We start from the raw sequence: 15,156 nt of genomic DNA, 5'->3' as shown, positions 1-15,156 counted from the left end.
GAAGATGGAAAATATTAGTGTGATCTTGGCATACACTTCAGATAGCAGATATATTGCCAAACAGGCATATTTGTGCATGAAATCTAACTTGCAGATATTTTCTATGTAAGAAAAATCCAAATTTTATATTCACTGATTAACCACACCTTAAGCATAAAATTTGCATAACAACTACGTACAAGTTAATTGATCAATGGGAAGAATAGAGCAGTAGGGATGCCGAATTCTATAGGCAATATTACAAAAGGATCAACTTCTTCATTCTTTTTATCACAATACCTCTTCATTTAATCAGTCTTTTTGACCAGAAAAAAGTATTTAAGTTATTAACAATAATCCTGTTGACATACCTCTTTAATACCAGGCAAAATTCTGCAATTTATTAAATCATGCAAATTGATGTTAAAGGCTATTCATTATAACCTAAGTGCGCTGAATGATTAGTTTTACGTTGTTCTTGATTCACAATTCCAACATCCAAAAACAATGAGTTTGCAAATCTTGACTTGTGAGGCACTATATTACTAGGATAGGCATTGAAATATGCTGATTCTAGGTCATGCACATTTCAGATAAGAAATGCCGAGGCTTTACTTGATACCCAAGAGAACCATATCTAGGGAAGAACAGCAAGTTTGCATAGAGTTCAGCCTTCCTGATCTATTAATATTGTGTAAGGTTCTATCATCTCCATGTAACTTCCCAAGCATTCCATCAATAAACTTCTGAAAAAGGAATGCACATTTTGACAAGTCTGCAGAAACTTAGAAGACAAACAACAAAAATTCTGATGCGACCATGATTGCACCAAAGTTTAGGTGGAACCACTTGTTGCGAGTCCCCGTATCTAATCGATTCAAATGGTGGTCTTTATTGATGAAATGTTCGGTGGCACTATTTTATGAATATCTGTTATGGATGTCTTGATACGATTGCTAGATTTAACGAATAAAAATAATATTCCATGTCACTCTTCCACCTGTTCAAGCTATGGCATGCATGTCAATTAAAATACATGTACATGTAATGAACAAACCTTGAAACACTCTTTTTCAGTATAATGCACATTATAAAGCAACAACCTAAAGGAAGCTGAATTTCGACGCTCATCCATACAAAAAAATTTCCTTTTCTTAAGTTATATCGGGAAACACTTGCATTCGGAATTATATACAATAATAAATATAATTATACATATTATATAAAGATAGTCATTTAGCATTCAATGATTGTATATCAGTATAAGCTATTCTGTTTCACATTGATAATACGATATTATGTTGATAATGCGAAAATAGTACCTTATCCTATCAAAATCATGCAGCAGCATTGGAGAAAAGCTTTATAATATTTGATGACAAAAACCACTAATTTTTCCTTGGGGTATAGTCATATTTATGAAATCTCAAAAAAAAAAACATATCGGTATATTTCTTCACATTATTTGACTCGGCAATAGACCGTTGGTAGAGGCTGATCAGATCACGCAAACAAGGGGAATCTGCGGTAACCTAAGGTCGACTTGCACAGTTGAGCCTATGAATTGGCTTTTTTTTTTTTAGTATCGGCGGCTTACACACATGACACAACGGGTGTGAGTACAGCCCGAGGAATCAGACAATAAAAGACAATGCAGTGAAGTTAAAATAGAATAATAGTTCTCTTAGATAAAATCTCCAAAGCGATGAGCCGCATAAGACGCCACCCAATCCGCCACACTATTGGCCTCTCTAAACACATGGGTTGCCCGAGAGGTGCCGCATTCGCCTAAGAGACGACAAATGTCATGGAGCAATCTCATCTTTCTGACAGCACTCTCCAGACTCTGGATCTCCTCAAGGATGATACGATCCGCCCTCGGCATCCATCTTGCATAGGAGACACCCTTTCAGGCAGCTCTGATCTCAACACCTACGGCAGACTTATCGAAGATCTGTCGTCCTCCAGTTGTCACGAGTCTGGCCTGTCGAACACTTAATCATAAAACCAACACTGCAATAACCATCCATCTTAACATTACCATCGAAATTTATCTTAAGAAAACTTACATTCTTGCCGAGAACCTCGGCCTCATAAAGTAGGTCCTCTCCGCTGCCTTAGACCCAGGCCTAATTTAATCACGCGGACGTTTTTCTCATGAAGTCATTCCGTCTGTCATCGCAGCGACCAATAAATAGAATGGACGGACGGGATCTGTTTACAGAAATCTTGGACGGATGACTGCTCGTCCGCATAGAAGCTTTCTATGCCCGAGCGCGCACGGAGGAAAAAATCTTGGCCGCCTGACGCTTACCATCTAAAGCACGCCTTTTCTGGTGTTCCTGCGGCACAGGATAACGAAATCCCCCATATTGTCTACCACCATTTTCTTCTCTAGCTTCTCACCTGTCCGGAGATCCTCCCTCGCGCCACGCGAGCCCGAGCCAGAAACCCTAAATTCTCTCTCCGATCCCTTCCGCCATGGATATCCGTGATGTTGCGAAGCTTAATATTTTAATCTTGATGTCCTTCCTCTGCCTTCAAGCCAGGGTTTGTTTCCTCTCCCGTCTCTTTTCCTCCCCATCTCACTGACCAAAAGATTTCGGTAACTTGATGGCCGTTTTAGATTTTAACATTTTCCATTCGATTTCGTGGATTTGTCGCTAGATCGTGTCGTAATCTTGCTCAATCTAGTGTGTATTTGTTCGTCCAGGCGGAGAGTAGCCCTTCGGTCTTCTTTCTTGATGGCGCTTCTCAAAGGTATATTCGGAATCGGCCAGTGGATGCTGCAGACGAGGTGATTTTCAAGATCTCTTGCTCTTTGTGAACTTGCTCTTCGTTTTGTTTAAAAGATTTATCTTTCCAGGATTTCTGGGCTACCTGTTTTAAGCAGGGCTTTGAACGTGTTAAATCATTTTTTCCTTTTGGTTTTCAAACCTTCAATCTCAGGAAGTTGAATAGATACGTGCGATAATATAAATGAATGTTTTATAAGATTAGACTCTAAGAAATAATTGAAACCTTGGTTACAGAAAGCTGTGTGGAATATATCAGATGGTATCGGCTTTGGGACTTTTCAAATTTGATATATGTTGGATTTTGCTATAATTAATAATTGCTATGGTACTGGCAGGGCCGGCCCGAGCCTTAGGCGATCGAGGCGGTCGCCTAAGGCCTCGGGCCAATAGAAGGCCTCCAGGAGGCGAAGGAAGCTAAGAGATTGAGAGAGGGAGAGAGAGGAAAGTTTCTGTGTCTGACCGTGACCAAAAAGAAGCAAAGGCCCCATGTAAAATGGGAACAGGAGCTGGCTACGAGTCTTCCCCCTTGATGGAAGGGAGGTGGAGAGTTCCCTGGCCTGCAGAGGGGCAATTTGGGAAGTTGGGGACGGTAGTTTTGTTTTGGGTGGAGAGAGAGAGAGAGAGAGAGGGATTTGGTTGGCTTGATACACGCCTGAAGCCACTCTTATCTTTCATCCCTTCTCTTTTTTGGTTTTGGTCTTGGTTTTCCTTCCCTCACATTACTCCTGATCCAGCTGGGCCATCGGGAAGAAAGATAGGGGGATTGGAGATGGACTTCTTGGAGGGTGGAGATTCTTTTAATTTTCTCCTCTCGGTTTCTTGTCCCCTCTTGGGTGGTAGAGAGAGAAAAGGAGGGAGGGGGTTGAATGGCTGCTATGCTGTGATGTTGGAGTTGCTGCTTGGGTACTCACTTGAAGGGGAGATGGTGGGATGGGACTTTTATTAATTAGATGGAGTGAATTTCCCATAATGCCCCTACTTTCTCTTATAGAGAGGTTCCTTTCTGAACAAATTCTTTTCTTTACCTTGACCATGAAGTGCCATGGGATGACCTTTTCCTATTCGGCTCTTGCTTGACATGGTAAACAGTATTGCCAAGCATTATCTCAGTTATTTAATCAGTTTCATGGCCCCTTTTTTAGAGAAATTACTTTTATGTGCTTTCATTTAAGAATTATATTAGATTGAAAAGGCTTCTTATCTATTTGTTAGATTCATGTATCTTTGTTGAAATAGTGTACTTGATAGCTATCCATTCCCATATCATTTTTTTTAAGTATTTTATATTTATTAAAAAAAATTATTATTAAAAAAAAGAGGCCTCATTTGGATTCGCCTTAGGCCCCCAAATGTATTGGGCCGCCCCTGGGTACTGGATAGCAGATGACTTGCTAAGGAGTTACTCTACTAACTTTTATATGATTTCTTCTTCAGAACATTCTTCAAAGAATTGTTTCAGAAGGCTTAACAGATGTGAGGAAGTTCAAGGAATAACCTTAGGGGTGATTTGTTGCACATTTAATTTAATTACAGGGTGTGCGAGTAATTCTAGGCATAGATTCCCCACCCACCACCCGCTGCTAAAGGCTGGGGAGCTGGAGGCCTCAAGTTAGGTCGGGGTTGTATGCAAACCTTTTCATTTCCTCTACTAATGAAACCTCATGTTATAGATATGTAAAGAGGGACTTACTTATACCTAAATTTTGAAATAATCACATGCAAGAATTGTTTATAAATTAGAAATTCAAGATTACATATCTGTTGCCCAGATAGACAACCCAAGAGGGGGGGGTGAATTGGGTTTTAAAATAATTTGAATAATTAAAACGATGTGGTTGATTAATTAAAAACTATTGCAAGTTATTTAATTAATGCTAAGTGCTGTGAGTGATGTGAGGGGAAGAAGAAGAGAGACAATCCAACACAAATACAAGGTTTTATAGTGGTTCGGAGCTAACCCTTGCTCCTACGTCCACTCCCCAAGTCTCACTTGGGAATTCACTATAACCCCCTTGGATTACAGCCGGTTGTTTTCCAAGCTCACAACCAAACTTGTTGTTTTACGAGCTCACAACGAACTCGGTCGGTTTTCCCAGGCTCACCGACTAGAACCACCCCGATTGTTTTCTCGGGATCACAATCAAACCCTTACACACGTTGGTTTTAACTCGGCTCACCAACCAACCACAATCCCCTTGATTCAATCCCCGATTGAACCAAGTAAATACAAGTTGTAGAAAGAAAACAGAAAATGAGCTTCTCAAAAAGCAGATGAAAACAATATGAACAATAAATGAAGTTAAGAAGCCTCAAACGCTTTTAGATTGGAGATGAGGAATGGCTTCTTAAACTTCTGGTCTCCTCTAGAAAGAGTAGTCGACTTGAATGCAGGAGAAGGAGGCTTTAATTGCTGGGAAGATGTAGTTGGAAGCAGTAAATGCAGATCTTCCTCTTTTTCGTTGAAGAGCACGTTGCAGAGCTTGAATGCTTGATTAGTTGGAGTGGAATGGTTGTTCTCTGCCTTGCTACAGTCCTCTGTGGCTATTTAAGCCAACCCCCACGGAAACTAGCCGTTAGAGTGCTTTTTCTGCCCGTTCTGAACACTCTGCGCAGCCTGACAATATGACCGTTGGTGGGTTGGAGTCGACTCGCGCGATCAGGAGTCGACTCGGCTGTAGCGGGAGTCGACTCAAGCTTTTCCGGAGTCGACTCGGCAACTGTTCCAAATTTGAATTAAAGTTGCCTTGACGACTGGGAGTCGACTCGTCTTGACCTGGAGTCGACTCGTCAACTTCTGAAGCTGACTTGGCAATTTTGGAGTCGGCTCATCCACTGAAGTCCGTGGATCCAATTTTGAATTTTGTCCACTCGAGTCGACTCGACTGTCCTGGGAGTCGACTCGAATCTCAGAGCCCGAACTCCCGATCCTCTGTCTTTTGGCTCGTCCAGTCTTGGAGTCGACTCGAACTTCCTTGGAGTCGACTCGGCTCTCAGTTTCCGAAAGATGGTCTTCTGCCTTTTGACGTGAAGCTGTCTTGGAGTCGACTCGAGCTGTCTGGGAGTCGACTCGAATCTCAGAAGCAGTAACTTGGTTTTCTGTCTGTCTTGGGGTCGCGGTGTCTTGGAGTCGACTCGCGTATTGCGGGAGTCGACTCGAATCTCAGAGTCCATAAAATGCTCTCTGACTTTTTCTTTGTGTACCGCTGAGAGTCGACTCTTGCTTTCTCTGGAGTCGACTTGCCACCTATCGGAGTCGACTCGCGTTCCACTGGAGTCGACTCGAATCTCAGACCCGAAAACTGTTCGCTGACTTTTCTGCCTGTGACTGCTTGGAGTCGACTCTTACTTCCTTGGAGTCGACTCGGTGAACATCGGAGTCGACTCGCGCACTTCGAGAGTCGACTCGCTGACAGGTTCTGAGTTGAAGCTTTCTGTCCTTCTGTCTGTTCTCAGTCGGAGTCGACTCGTACTTATCTGGAGTCGACTCGAGCTCGTGCCAGTGAACTTGATACGCTTGGAGTCGACTCGTGATACTCGGGAGTCGACTCGAGTCTCAGACATTGGTTCAAACAGACTCCTTAACTTATCCAAAAATTATGAACCAAGTCTTGGGACACTTAGACAGGATTTTCACTGAAACACTCAATTGAATTCATTAGTAATCGAAAGATATACTCAAATGCTTTGAGCTCATCAAAATCAAATGGGGTTTTAATCAATCACTCCACAATATCAAAAGTTCTTTTGAGGGATTTTGTTATAGTCTAGTTTACTGGAAGATGGAGATGGATGCTCAGCCCAACATATGGATTCCCCAGCATTTGTGATATACATCTCAGAGGCCCTGGGTATCCACATAGTGGTTCTAATTTAATGAACAAAAGCGTCAAACATGCAGACCAACCTCACGTCAGTCCACTGCCTTGCCAAAATTAGATATGCAGCAATTTGTAGATTGAACCATCATAACTCAAGGAAGAAAAGGACTTAGTAGGATGTATATGAGCTCTGTCCTTGTGTTTGTTGCATGAGATGGTTTCCTCTTGTCATCTTTTACAGATTGCCAGAAGGAGAAAAACATTGGGATCTAAAAAACTACCTTTTCCTCAACTATATTTTTTTCTCCAGTTCTTTTACCTAGTCTAATGTGTATTTGTCTTACAAGAAGATGTAGGTTTTTGTTTGAGTCCAAATATGTAAAACATCTGGTTTTAACAATTCTTCAAGAATACAGATTGCAAAGCTCTGATAAGGCAGAAAAATATTGGTGATATATTTGCAATATCGATTGGAATTAGAAGAATTGTTTTAGATAGTCTCTATTATCTTTTTATCACATGCTTGTGTTGGACGAGGAATTTCACATTATTTATTATTGCTAAACTACACTTTCACTATTTATATGGGCATCTGGGAAATTTTGAAGACATCATTGTGGTTTCTTTACCCCATGTTAATACATTACATAACCTGATCATGGAATTCTTGGATTGTCACAGACCAGTTCAATGTCATTATATGAAGTTGCGGCAGTCATATCAGTCTTGCTTGGTTTTGCACCACCTTCCTCGCTTCCTGCTGATTCTTCATATAAGGTGCACAGCGAAGCAAACCTTTTCACACATAATTTTATTACCATTAAAGCTCTCACAATTTGGGCCATTTTTTTCACAGCTAAATGAGGTTCTAGCTGCCAATCCATTTGACAGGCCTCATGCTGTTATGATTCTAGAAGTTAAGGGAGTTGACGGTCAGTCTTTTCAACTTAATCAATGTCCAAAATGTGTGGTTATTTACCTCTTTTTAGTTTACATGACTTATGATGTTCCACTTGCAGGGCGACTGCTGTCTGCTGACTACTTAAACACCCAAGTGGGTAGTGTCTTCAAAAGTAGGGTTATTGGTTCAAGTAAAGCTGAAATTCAACTTCCAGGTTAGTGAATCCTTCTTAAGTAGTTTTCAAGTAAAGCACATACAAATGCTATTGTTATTTTTCTTCTTTTTAACATATTTATTACGCTTAAAAAGATGATGTTATGATGACCTTGAACTTTTTGCAGGTGAGGATGAAGTTTCTGTTGTTCCTTTGGATGACCCTTTAAATGTTGAGTGTAATGCTGCTTGTGTTGATAAGGAGCTCAGCAATCTTGTAAGCTCAATGCTTCACTTATACAAGTTTATAAGTCATTGTGTATTCCAATCTCCTTTTGAAATAACTAGTCACAATCACGTGCAAATGCCGTGGTTGCTAAGGATTTTAGATGTGTAAGTTTAAAAAAAAAATTAAATGTGGATTAGAACTGATATGCCTACTTCATGAAATTGTTTAAGATTTATTGTCTATTTTTATCTAGATAATTTATTATTATTATTTAAGTTGTTTACAATTTATTATTTTTAATCTAGATAAATTATTGAGATTTGCTACAGCCAACAAATTATTATGAATTTGGACTTTGGATGATGTGGGACCCTTATTATGCATAGAATCATAGAAATCCCAACTTGAAGAGACTTTTCCCCTAGACTCTTTCTGAGAGTCTAACAATGTTAGAATCCCATTTCTTTGTAGAAGTTTAGTATAGTTTACATGTTTAAGGGAGAAACGTTATGAGGCTTATTATGGGAATTGAAAAGTTGGGAAATATAGCCTCTTTTATATTATTAGGATTGTTGTCTTGATTTCACTTAACAACATATCAATTTGTGCAGGCAAGCTGGCTGGGGGGATCCCTAGATGGAGAATTGAGTGTTCCTTTGCCGAGTGGTAGCACTTTGAAGCTGGATCTTTCAAAGGTCCACCTTAACTTCCCCTCTTCTATATGAGTGTGTGGGCACGAGTGCAATGCTTAGCCTTCTGCTGTCAGATTTTCTAATTAATGTGAATTGATGAACATGCTTCCATTTTTTTGGTGGACGTCCTTATCTTGTTTTTGTCTCTTTAAGGTTTTTTTTTTTATTGAATACAATTAAGAGGGGTGTATCTACTAAAAGAGAATGTTTATTTATAGAGATGGACAGTAGTAATTGTCTTCACACATGTTTTCACTCTTATATATGGTAGACATATACGCGTCCTTATTTATAGAGATCAGCAGCAGTAGTTCCCTACACTTCTAATCATAATCAACATTCTCAAAATGCTTAAAAACAAAAATGAATGTCACATAGACTTTCTAATTATGCTTCAAGTGATTTGAATTTTTTTTAGTTGGAAGACCACTGATTCGTTCTGATCCATGATCAGAAAGTATCTAGCCAATTGAATTGTGGCCCACTTGCATCTTACAAGAGTATATAGCAATGAACAGTGTGGAGTATCAAATTGAACATCTTGCCATAGATCATGATGTACTATATATCTTGTTAGCAAAAATTTCATTTTGCAACTGTATAGTGCATGACTAGATAATGTTAATGATGATGATCAGTAAACAATTATCACGGAAGTTATCCTTCCTGCCACTGAACTTTGTTGTCCTTCCATTTTTTTCCTCCAAGAGCATCTAGAATGATGTTTTGAGTAATATGCTATATGATCTGTTTTCTGGTCCATTAAATAAAGGACATGTATACAGGTTATGTTTAAAGGTTAGGTGATTTTCTCTTGGTGACATCACCTATACAAGTATGCAGTTTTTAGTTGTTGACAGGTTGAGTGCTAATGTCTTGCAGAAAGCAGACCTGCATTATGCATCTAGTCTAGTATCCCTGTTTAGAAGTATCAAGAAAGCAGTGGAGATTCATGAAGATTTGGCTGGTAGCAGCGCGAGCCCTGCAGAATTATTGATAGGCCATTTCACAGGCATTGAGGTGATTTCAATTTTTCTTTTAGAAATTATTCTTAGTGCTATTTATGGTCTTGATATCATGGATCATATCATATTAGCACATATTTCATGCAATTTGGTGTCAAAACTGAGGCTTCATCATTTTAATATTACTTTTAGCCAAGAGATTTTGTCAATGTATATTTGTGTAATTTTCTTGAGTATTGTTTATGAGTAATGTAGCCTACCATAAGTGAACACTGGCTTAGTGATGTTTATTGCATTAATTTACTGGCAATGTCTAGTGTAGCAGAATATTACCATGAATCCCTTGTCAAGCTCGTGCTGTCATTGGACTTTGAAAATCAAACACCAATACATCTGAGTCAGTTGTTGCTGATCACTCATTAAAAGTTTTCTTACTATGGTTTATCTTACATTTCTTGGGGGGAAGTCCATCCCTGCGGTCCCATCTCCGGGTGACTCTGAGTTGGGATTGAAATCTGACTCTGTGCTTATCTTGAGGAATTTGAGATTGCATTTTGACCGAATAATTGTCCCTCTATTTATTTATTTATTCTTGTTTGCTTTAAAAATTCTTCACTCTGAAGTGTTTGCCTTTAATTATTCACTTCCTTTTAACTCAGCGACTCCCCTGCTTCTTCCTAACTATTTCTAATTTTTTAATTCAGATCTCATTGGTGATGACTTGCTCCGATATCAGCAGCTAGAACTCCCTTTCTGGTTTTAACCTCCGATTAGCTTTTTCCCAGATCCAAACCTTTCATCAGCAGTGTTTTTATGCTTATTTGGTTTCAATAAATGGATGAAGTTTTTCTTTTGTCTGGCTTATTTATATGGCGGTATCAATGAAATTGAATTTAGAGCACTTTTTTAGTGACAAAATAATAGTCTGTTATATGCTGTTTATTGTAAACTTAGTCCGTGCCTCAGTTTTGTTGCGGCCCAAAAATGGCCCACCATTTGTTGGGGCCCTTTTTTTCCCCTGATTTGTCCAGCGACATCTATCATTTCTTAACTCTCATATCTTATTAGTAAAAGAAAATCGCCTTTTAGGTGGGTTGGTCAGTTATATCAACATAACATGCTGGTGTTTTTTAAAGCACTTCATTATTAGCACTGAACTTCCATAATATTCTCTTTTGGTATGTGATATCTATATGCTGAAAAATTTCATGCTGCTTTTTATGATGTATGTGCTGACAAATTGATGAAATTCGTACAGGTGCTGGAAGAGGAATATGGTCCAGGAGACATTACTCAGCATGGAGTAGAGTTGTTTCAGACAATTCTTGCCAAGCTGTTTGATTTGCTACAAACATCTTATAGAGGTAAGTGGTTTTTGTAGCCCTGCAGATTTACATTTGGACTTCTGCTCATGCGCCATACGGTAAACATATCAGGGCACCTGCAAAATTCTGTAGGTTTTTCCTACTGCTTTGTTGGGTTTCCATAACATTGGCTGCAGAATCTAAGGTCCTTTTCTTAGTTAAACAACATAATGACAAATGCAGCCTGTAAATGCTACACACCCTTATATTAGAAAGCAATGCCCAAACTCTTCACAGCTTGGGAAACTATTTTGTCAGCAAACTTTTTTCATAAATCGATGCATTAGCATCTGCATATATGAAAGGCAGCAGTCCATCGTAGAGCTAACTTACTATATCTTCATATGACTGAATGTAAATCATTTTTCTACAGTGATGCTTGTTGAATTTTGGATCTAGGCATAGTTTTTTAGCCTGAATTTTATTATTCTTCATAAATTCAATGCTTTTCCATATAAAGCATTTATCTGATTAATATGTTGATGAGAATATGCTCCTTTTTTTCTTCTTAGTAAAATTGATAAGGTTGCGAGCTATTGCAAACTATGTGAGTTAATTTTGATTTTCTTTTGAATTTATTAATGCCGTTATTCATATGCTTCTTTTTTATGTATTTCTCGCTTATTTGTGCTTTCAGACATTTTCCAACCTTTATTTTGATTTCTAGCAGAAACTAGTTTTGCTATGTTATTTTTTGCTTAAGAAAAAGCATCTTGGCCATTTTCTACCCTTAATTGAACCGAATATTGCTCTTTAGTTGACTTGCGATGGAGTCATAACTGTGTAATACCTCTCATTCCTATTCTCCTGTTTTCTTGTTTTCTATAAATCTTTTACTGCTATAGGGAAAATTGTTGGAGTTATCGTGTCAAATGTGGAGCCCTCCCACTCAGGAGCGATGTTAGATGTGACATTTTCAGCACGGGTTTCACGATGGTTAAAAGAAGTAAAAGCAACTAATGGAACCACTTCAGAGGTGTTACTGGTCAGGCGAAGTTTGGCCTGGATAACTGGAGTCATCCTTCTTGTGTCAACTATTATTGGGGTGAGGACCATTAATCATAGCTTTTAGTTATATTTGAAGGAAAAAAATTTTACAGCACTTTTGGGTTCCCCCTTGCATTTAATTCTGAAGGTTCTGAATGCATGATGCAGTGGTGGTTCTTTTTTGACAAGAATAAGCTCAATTGCTACTCATTATTTCAGGAGTGTACCCTCCTCCCCCCTAACATATTGTCACTTTAAACTAGTTTTCATCTAAACTAGTTATCTCGGACTTAAAGAAAAATCTTTTATGAAATTGACGATTATTATTTCCTATTATATGGCTAACGCTGTATCTTCTTTGGATCAAGCATCGGTTTCCATGTTTTATATAGTGAAATTGGAGTGCCGCCTTCATTTACTGCAAGATAATCACTGGAGAAATCTCCTCAATGCTAAAATCTAATACTTTTTAACTTAGCTGGAATTAAAATGAAATTTCTTTATTCAGTATAAATTATTGATTAGAACTGCTGATTGTTGCTCAAGACTACGCCTTTTTTTTCTTTACAAGGGCTGGATCTGCTATATCAAACCTGAGCATCTGAAGTCATATTTTCACAAAAATGACTATACGTGTTGTATTTTGGAGATTCTTACAGTTTCTGACTAATTTCAAAAGTTTTCCCCTGCAAATTTCTCAGGAGTTCTGGATGCTGATATATTATTGTCTTTGGCCTTTCAGGTCTACCTTCTACTGAACATGCCGCTTACGAGGGACACCCTTCTCTATTCCAATGTCAAGCTTGACTGATTCCTTAAGAGGACTGTGCTCTGGAAGCAACTAGCGACAGGTTTATGGGCCATGCTGTGATTGAGGGTTTCCATAGACTTGTCCTTGGCTTGGCCGTGCAAAAATAGACAATCATTTTCCTATTGCGTATCCCACTCTTATTTATCTGTGAATGCACCATTGAGTGGAATGCTTTGAGTCGTTGTATTCGGTCAATGTAAGTTTTTTTTTGAGATTCTGAATATTTTGAGCAATTACAGCTACTATAGCCTCAGTTCTGTAAACATGCTGTCATTTGTATTTTTCTTGCTCATTTATCATGGAACTCTATGAAAATTTTATGACCAGATTGCTTTTGATAATACTGATTGGATGATAGTTCTGAACCAGGAAGCCTTCCTTGAGAAAGTTTGGGACGTGGTGAGTCAGCATCCATCATTGCGGTTGTCCAGGAAAGTTCTGCTGAAGTTTGAATCGAGTGGGTATTTAGCTTCTATCCTGGCAGCCAATTTGAATGATTCAAGTATAGTAAAGCCTAGTGGAGGATGGGCAAATATTAGTCTGCTTTAGATGACTAAACTGTTGAGGCACGACTTATCCAGAGATCTTACAGCATTTGAATGGATTTGAACCTAAACCACTTGGTATAAGTTTATAACAATCAATGACTTGGTAAACTGGTATTCTAAATGCAGTTTAAAAGTTTTATGTAACTTGATATATGTGCTCCCTTTTTTGGCTGGCCTATGCACTTCTCTTGTTCCTCTATCTCCAGATGGAGCAAAAACTGGATAGAGAGGAATATACTTTATAAAGATGGGAATACTTCTAAATCTATGGTAGAGTCGGTCATCCACGCCTTTAGATTTTCTTTGTATTTGTTACTATAATAGGGACAGATGGCCTCTGCTTCTGCTTCCTTCCGTTGCATCAGGACTGTAAGCAATTATGGAGAAGTCCAGACTCCAGGTCATAGCGAAGCCCAAAGATGGTGGAGGAACAAAAAACAAAAAAGAAAACATTTGTCATCCAGCTGCAAAGCTTTGCCCATTATACAATAAGGTAGACGCATAAAATAACATCAGCACGCATGGATGTGCATTTCGACTTTGAATGCTGCAGCCTTGTTGCTAGGTTGCGAACTTGGATCCTTTGTCCACAGAATTGTCTTCCTTCAGGTGGCTTTCTTTTTCCTCTTGCATCAACTCTATTTAACTCCAAACATTGCGTTAACCAGATAGCCAACAGATTGGCGCCCCATATTATGTTCTCCCAAAAGTGTATTCAGAGATTTTCCTTTTTTATCTCCCCTTTTTACATGCAGGTACTGGTTTGAGACCCAGAAGCATGGACAGTTGATGGACACTACCGCTCCCTTGTCTACCTGCATCCAGGCTATTTGGCCAATGCAGTGGGCCTTTATGCAAGAAGTCTAGATGATGCCGGTTTGAGGAGTACATGTGAAAGTAGGTGTTTTTTTTTCAATGTGTCCATCAATGACATCTATTTGGTTGTTGAGATCTACTGGTGAATCATTGAGAGGAGTCGCTATTATTATTACTCTGTAGCATTGAGCAAACGCTAACCCAGCTACATCTAAGTTCATCTTGTATATTATATAATATATGTAATAATTAATAGTAATTTTATCGTCTGTATACTTAATATGATCAGAGCATGAGCATTGACAACCTAATTGGTTTGAATGGGGATAATTATGAGCTCCATCTTGAAATCAAAGCATGGCCAATTTCGATGGTGATCTACATGTCCATTGGATTGCAACTTATGAGAGGGTCAACTCCTCGGCCGCGAGTTGGGCTTTTTTTATTGTTTGCAAGGTCTAACTATGAGAGGGACAACCCCATGAGCTCGCAGGGAGGCCCAATGAAGATCCTACGATGAGATCAGTGCCAACGAATGCCTCTGACATGATGGCCAATACAAGAACTGATAAATTAACCTTAGGACAAGGATAGGAACTATACCCTGAACCATGTTGTAGAGAATCCACGGAAAGCATTCGAAGAGAAGAAGGACCACCAACCAGCCAATAAACACCTTTGGACTCTCTATTTTATAAGCTGGTTACCTCATGATTCATGTCCATCACAGGCATAGGAGTAGAAGTCATGCGAGTCCATCACTCAGCCATTCAATTAATTATTAGACTGAAATTTCTGCTGAATTCGTATATTGAACAGTTTCTTAGGACACGATTCATATCAACCCAACATCCAATCCTCATTCTGTAAGAAGAGTTAAAAAAAAAATTCTGATTTTTTTTCTTCCTGTATATCCACATGCTGCGATTTAGATTGGAATTTTAATGGTTCTTAGACGATGTGGGCTCGGGAATATCCAAAACCTTCAAATTTTTCCGTGATAAACGAGCATCTACATAGCAGACAATGTGTTCGTCTAGCATCACATCTGCATCTGATTAATCTAACGGTGGTGCACTTGTCCAGGCGCATTGA

At 38.9% G+C, this 15,156-nt stretch overlaps 1 protein-coding gene across 3 annotated transcripts; it reads left to right on the top strand.

Annotated features, from left to right (window-relative positions):
* Positions 1-2,330: 2,330 nt before the first annotated feature.
* Positions 2,331-14,332, top strand: PMP (putative type 1 membrane protein). 3 transcript variants are annotated; one of them, XR_604057.6, is made up of 13 exons: positions 2,344-2,529; positions 2,693-2,776; positions 7,277-7,372; positions 7,452-7,527; positions 7,615-7,710; positions 7,838-7,926; positions 8,490-8,573; positions 9,453-9,590; positions 10,794-10,899; positions 11,745-11,944; positions 12,629-12,893; positions 13,067-13,854; positions 14,001-14,332. XR_604057.6 is itself a non-coding variant. In XM_008791212.6 (11 exons), the coding sequence occupies exons 1-11, from the start codon at positions 2,461-2,463 to the stop codon at positions 12,695-12,697; spliced, it is 1,107 nt and encodes a 368-aa protein (XP_008789434.4). In that variant the 5' UTR covers positions 2,331-2,460; the 3' UTR covers positions 12,698-13,038. The 3 variants fall into 3 exon arrangements, 1 of the variants encoding a protein (XP_008789434.4); XR_015969530.2 differs by having other exon boundaries at positions 2,384-2,529; positions 2,647-2,776; XM_008791212.6 differs by lacking the exons at positions 13,067-13,854; positions 14,001-14,332 and having other exon boundaries at positions 2,331-2,529; positions 12,629-13,038.
* Positions 14,333-15,156: the final 824 nt, after the last annotated feature.

The sequence above is a fragment of the Phoenix dactylifera genome, chromosome 10, assembly GCF_051530095.1.
Source record: "Phoenix dactylifera cultivar Ajwa chromosome 10, Ajwa_hap1_PhDact_Kaust_v1.1, whole genome shotgun sequence".
Classification (NCBI taxonomy): Eukaryota; Viridiplantae; Streptophyta; class Magnoliopsida; order Arecales; family Arecaceae; genus Phoenix; species Phoenix dactylifera.
The sequence above is the reverse complement of the archived record's forward strand: the minus strand, read 5'-3'. Positions and strand labels throughout refer to the sequence as shown.

Bases quoted from the DNA above. Each gene is read 5' to 3' on its own strand.
- PMP (XM_008791212.6), top strand. From the start codon at position 2,461: ATGGATATCCGTGATGTTGCGAAGCTTAATATTTTAATCTTGATGTCC. The intron at 7,711-7,837 runs GTTAGTGAATCC...AACTTTTTGCAG, and splicing joins AGCTGAAATTCAACTTCCAG to GTGAGGATGAAGTTTCTGTT. The intron at 11,945-12,628 runs GTGAGGACCATT...TTGGCCTTTCAG, and splicing joins TTGTGTCAACTATTATTGGG to GTCTACCTTCTACTGAACAT.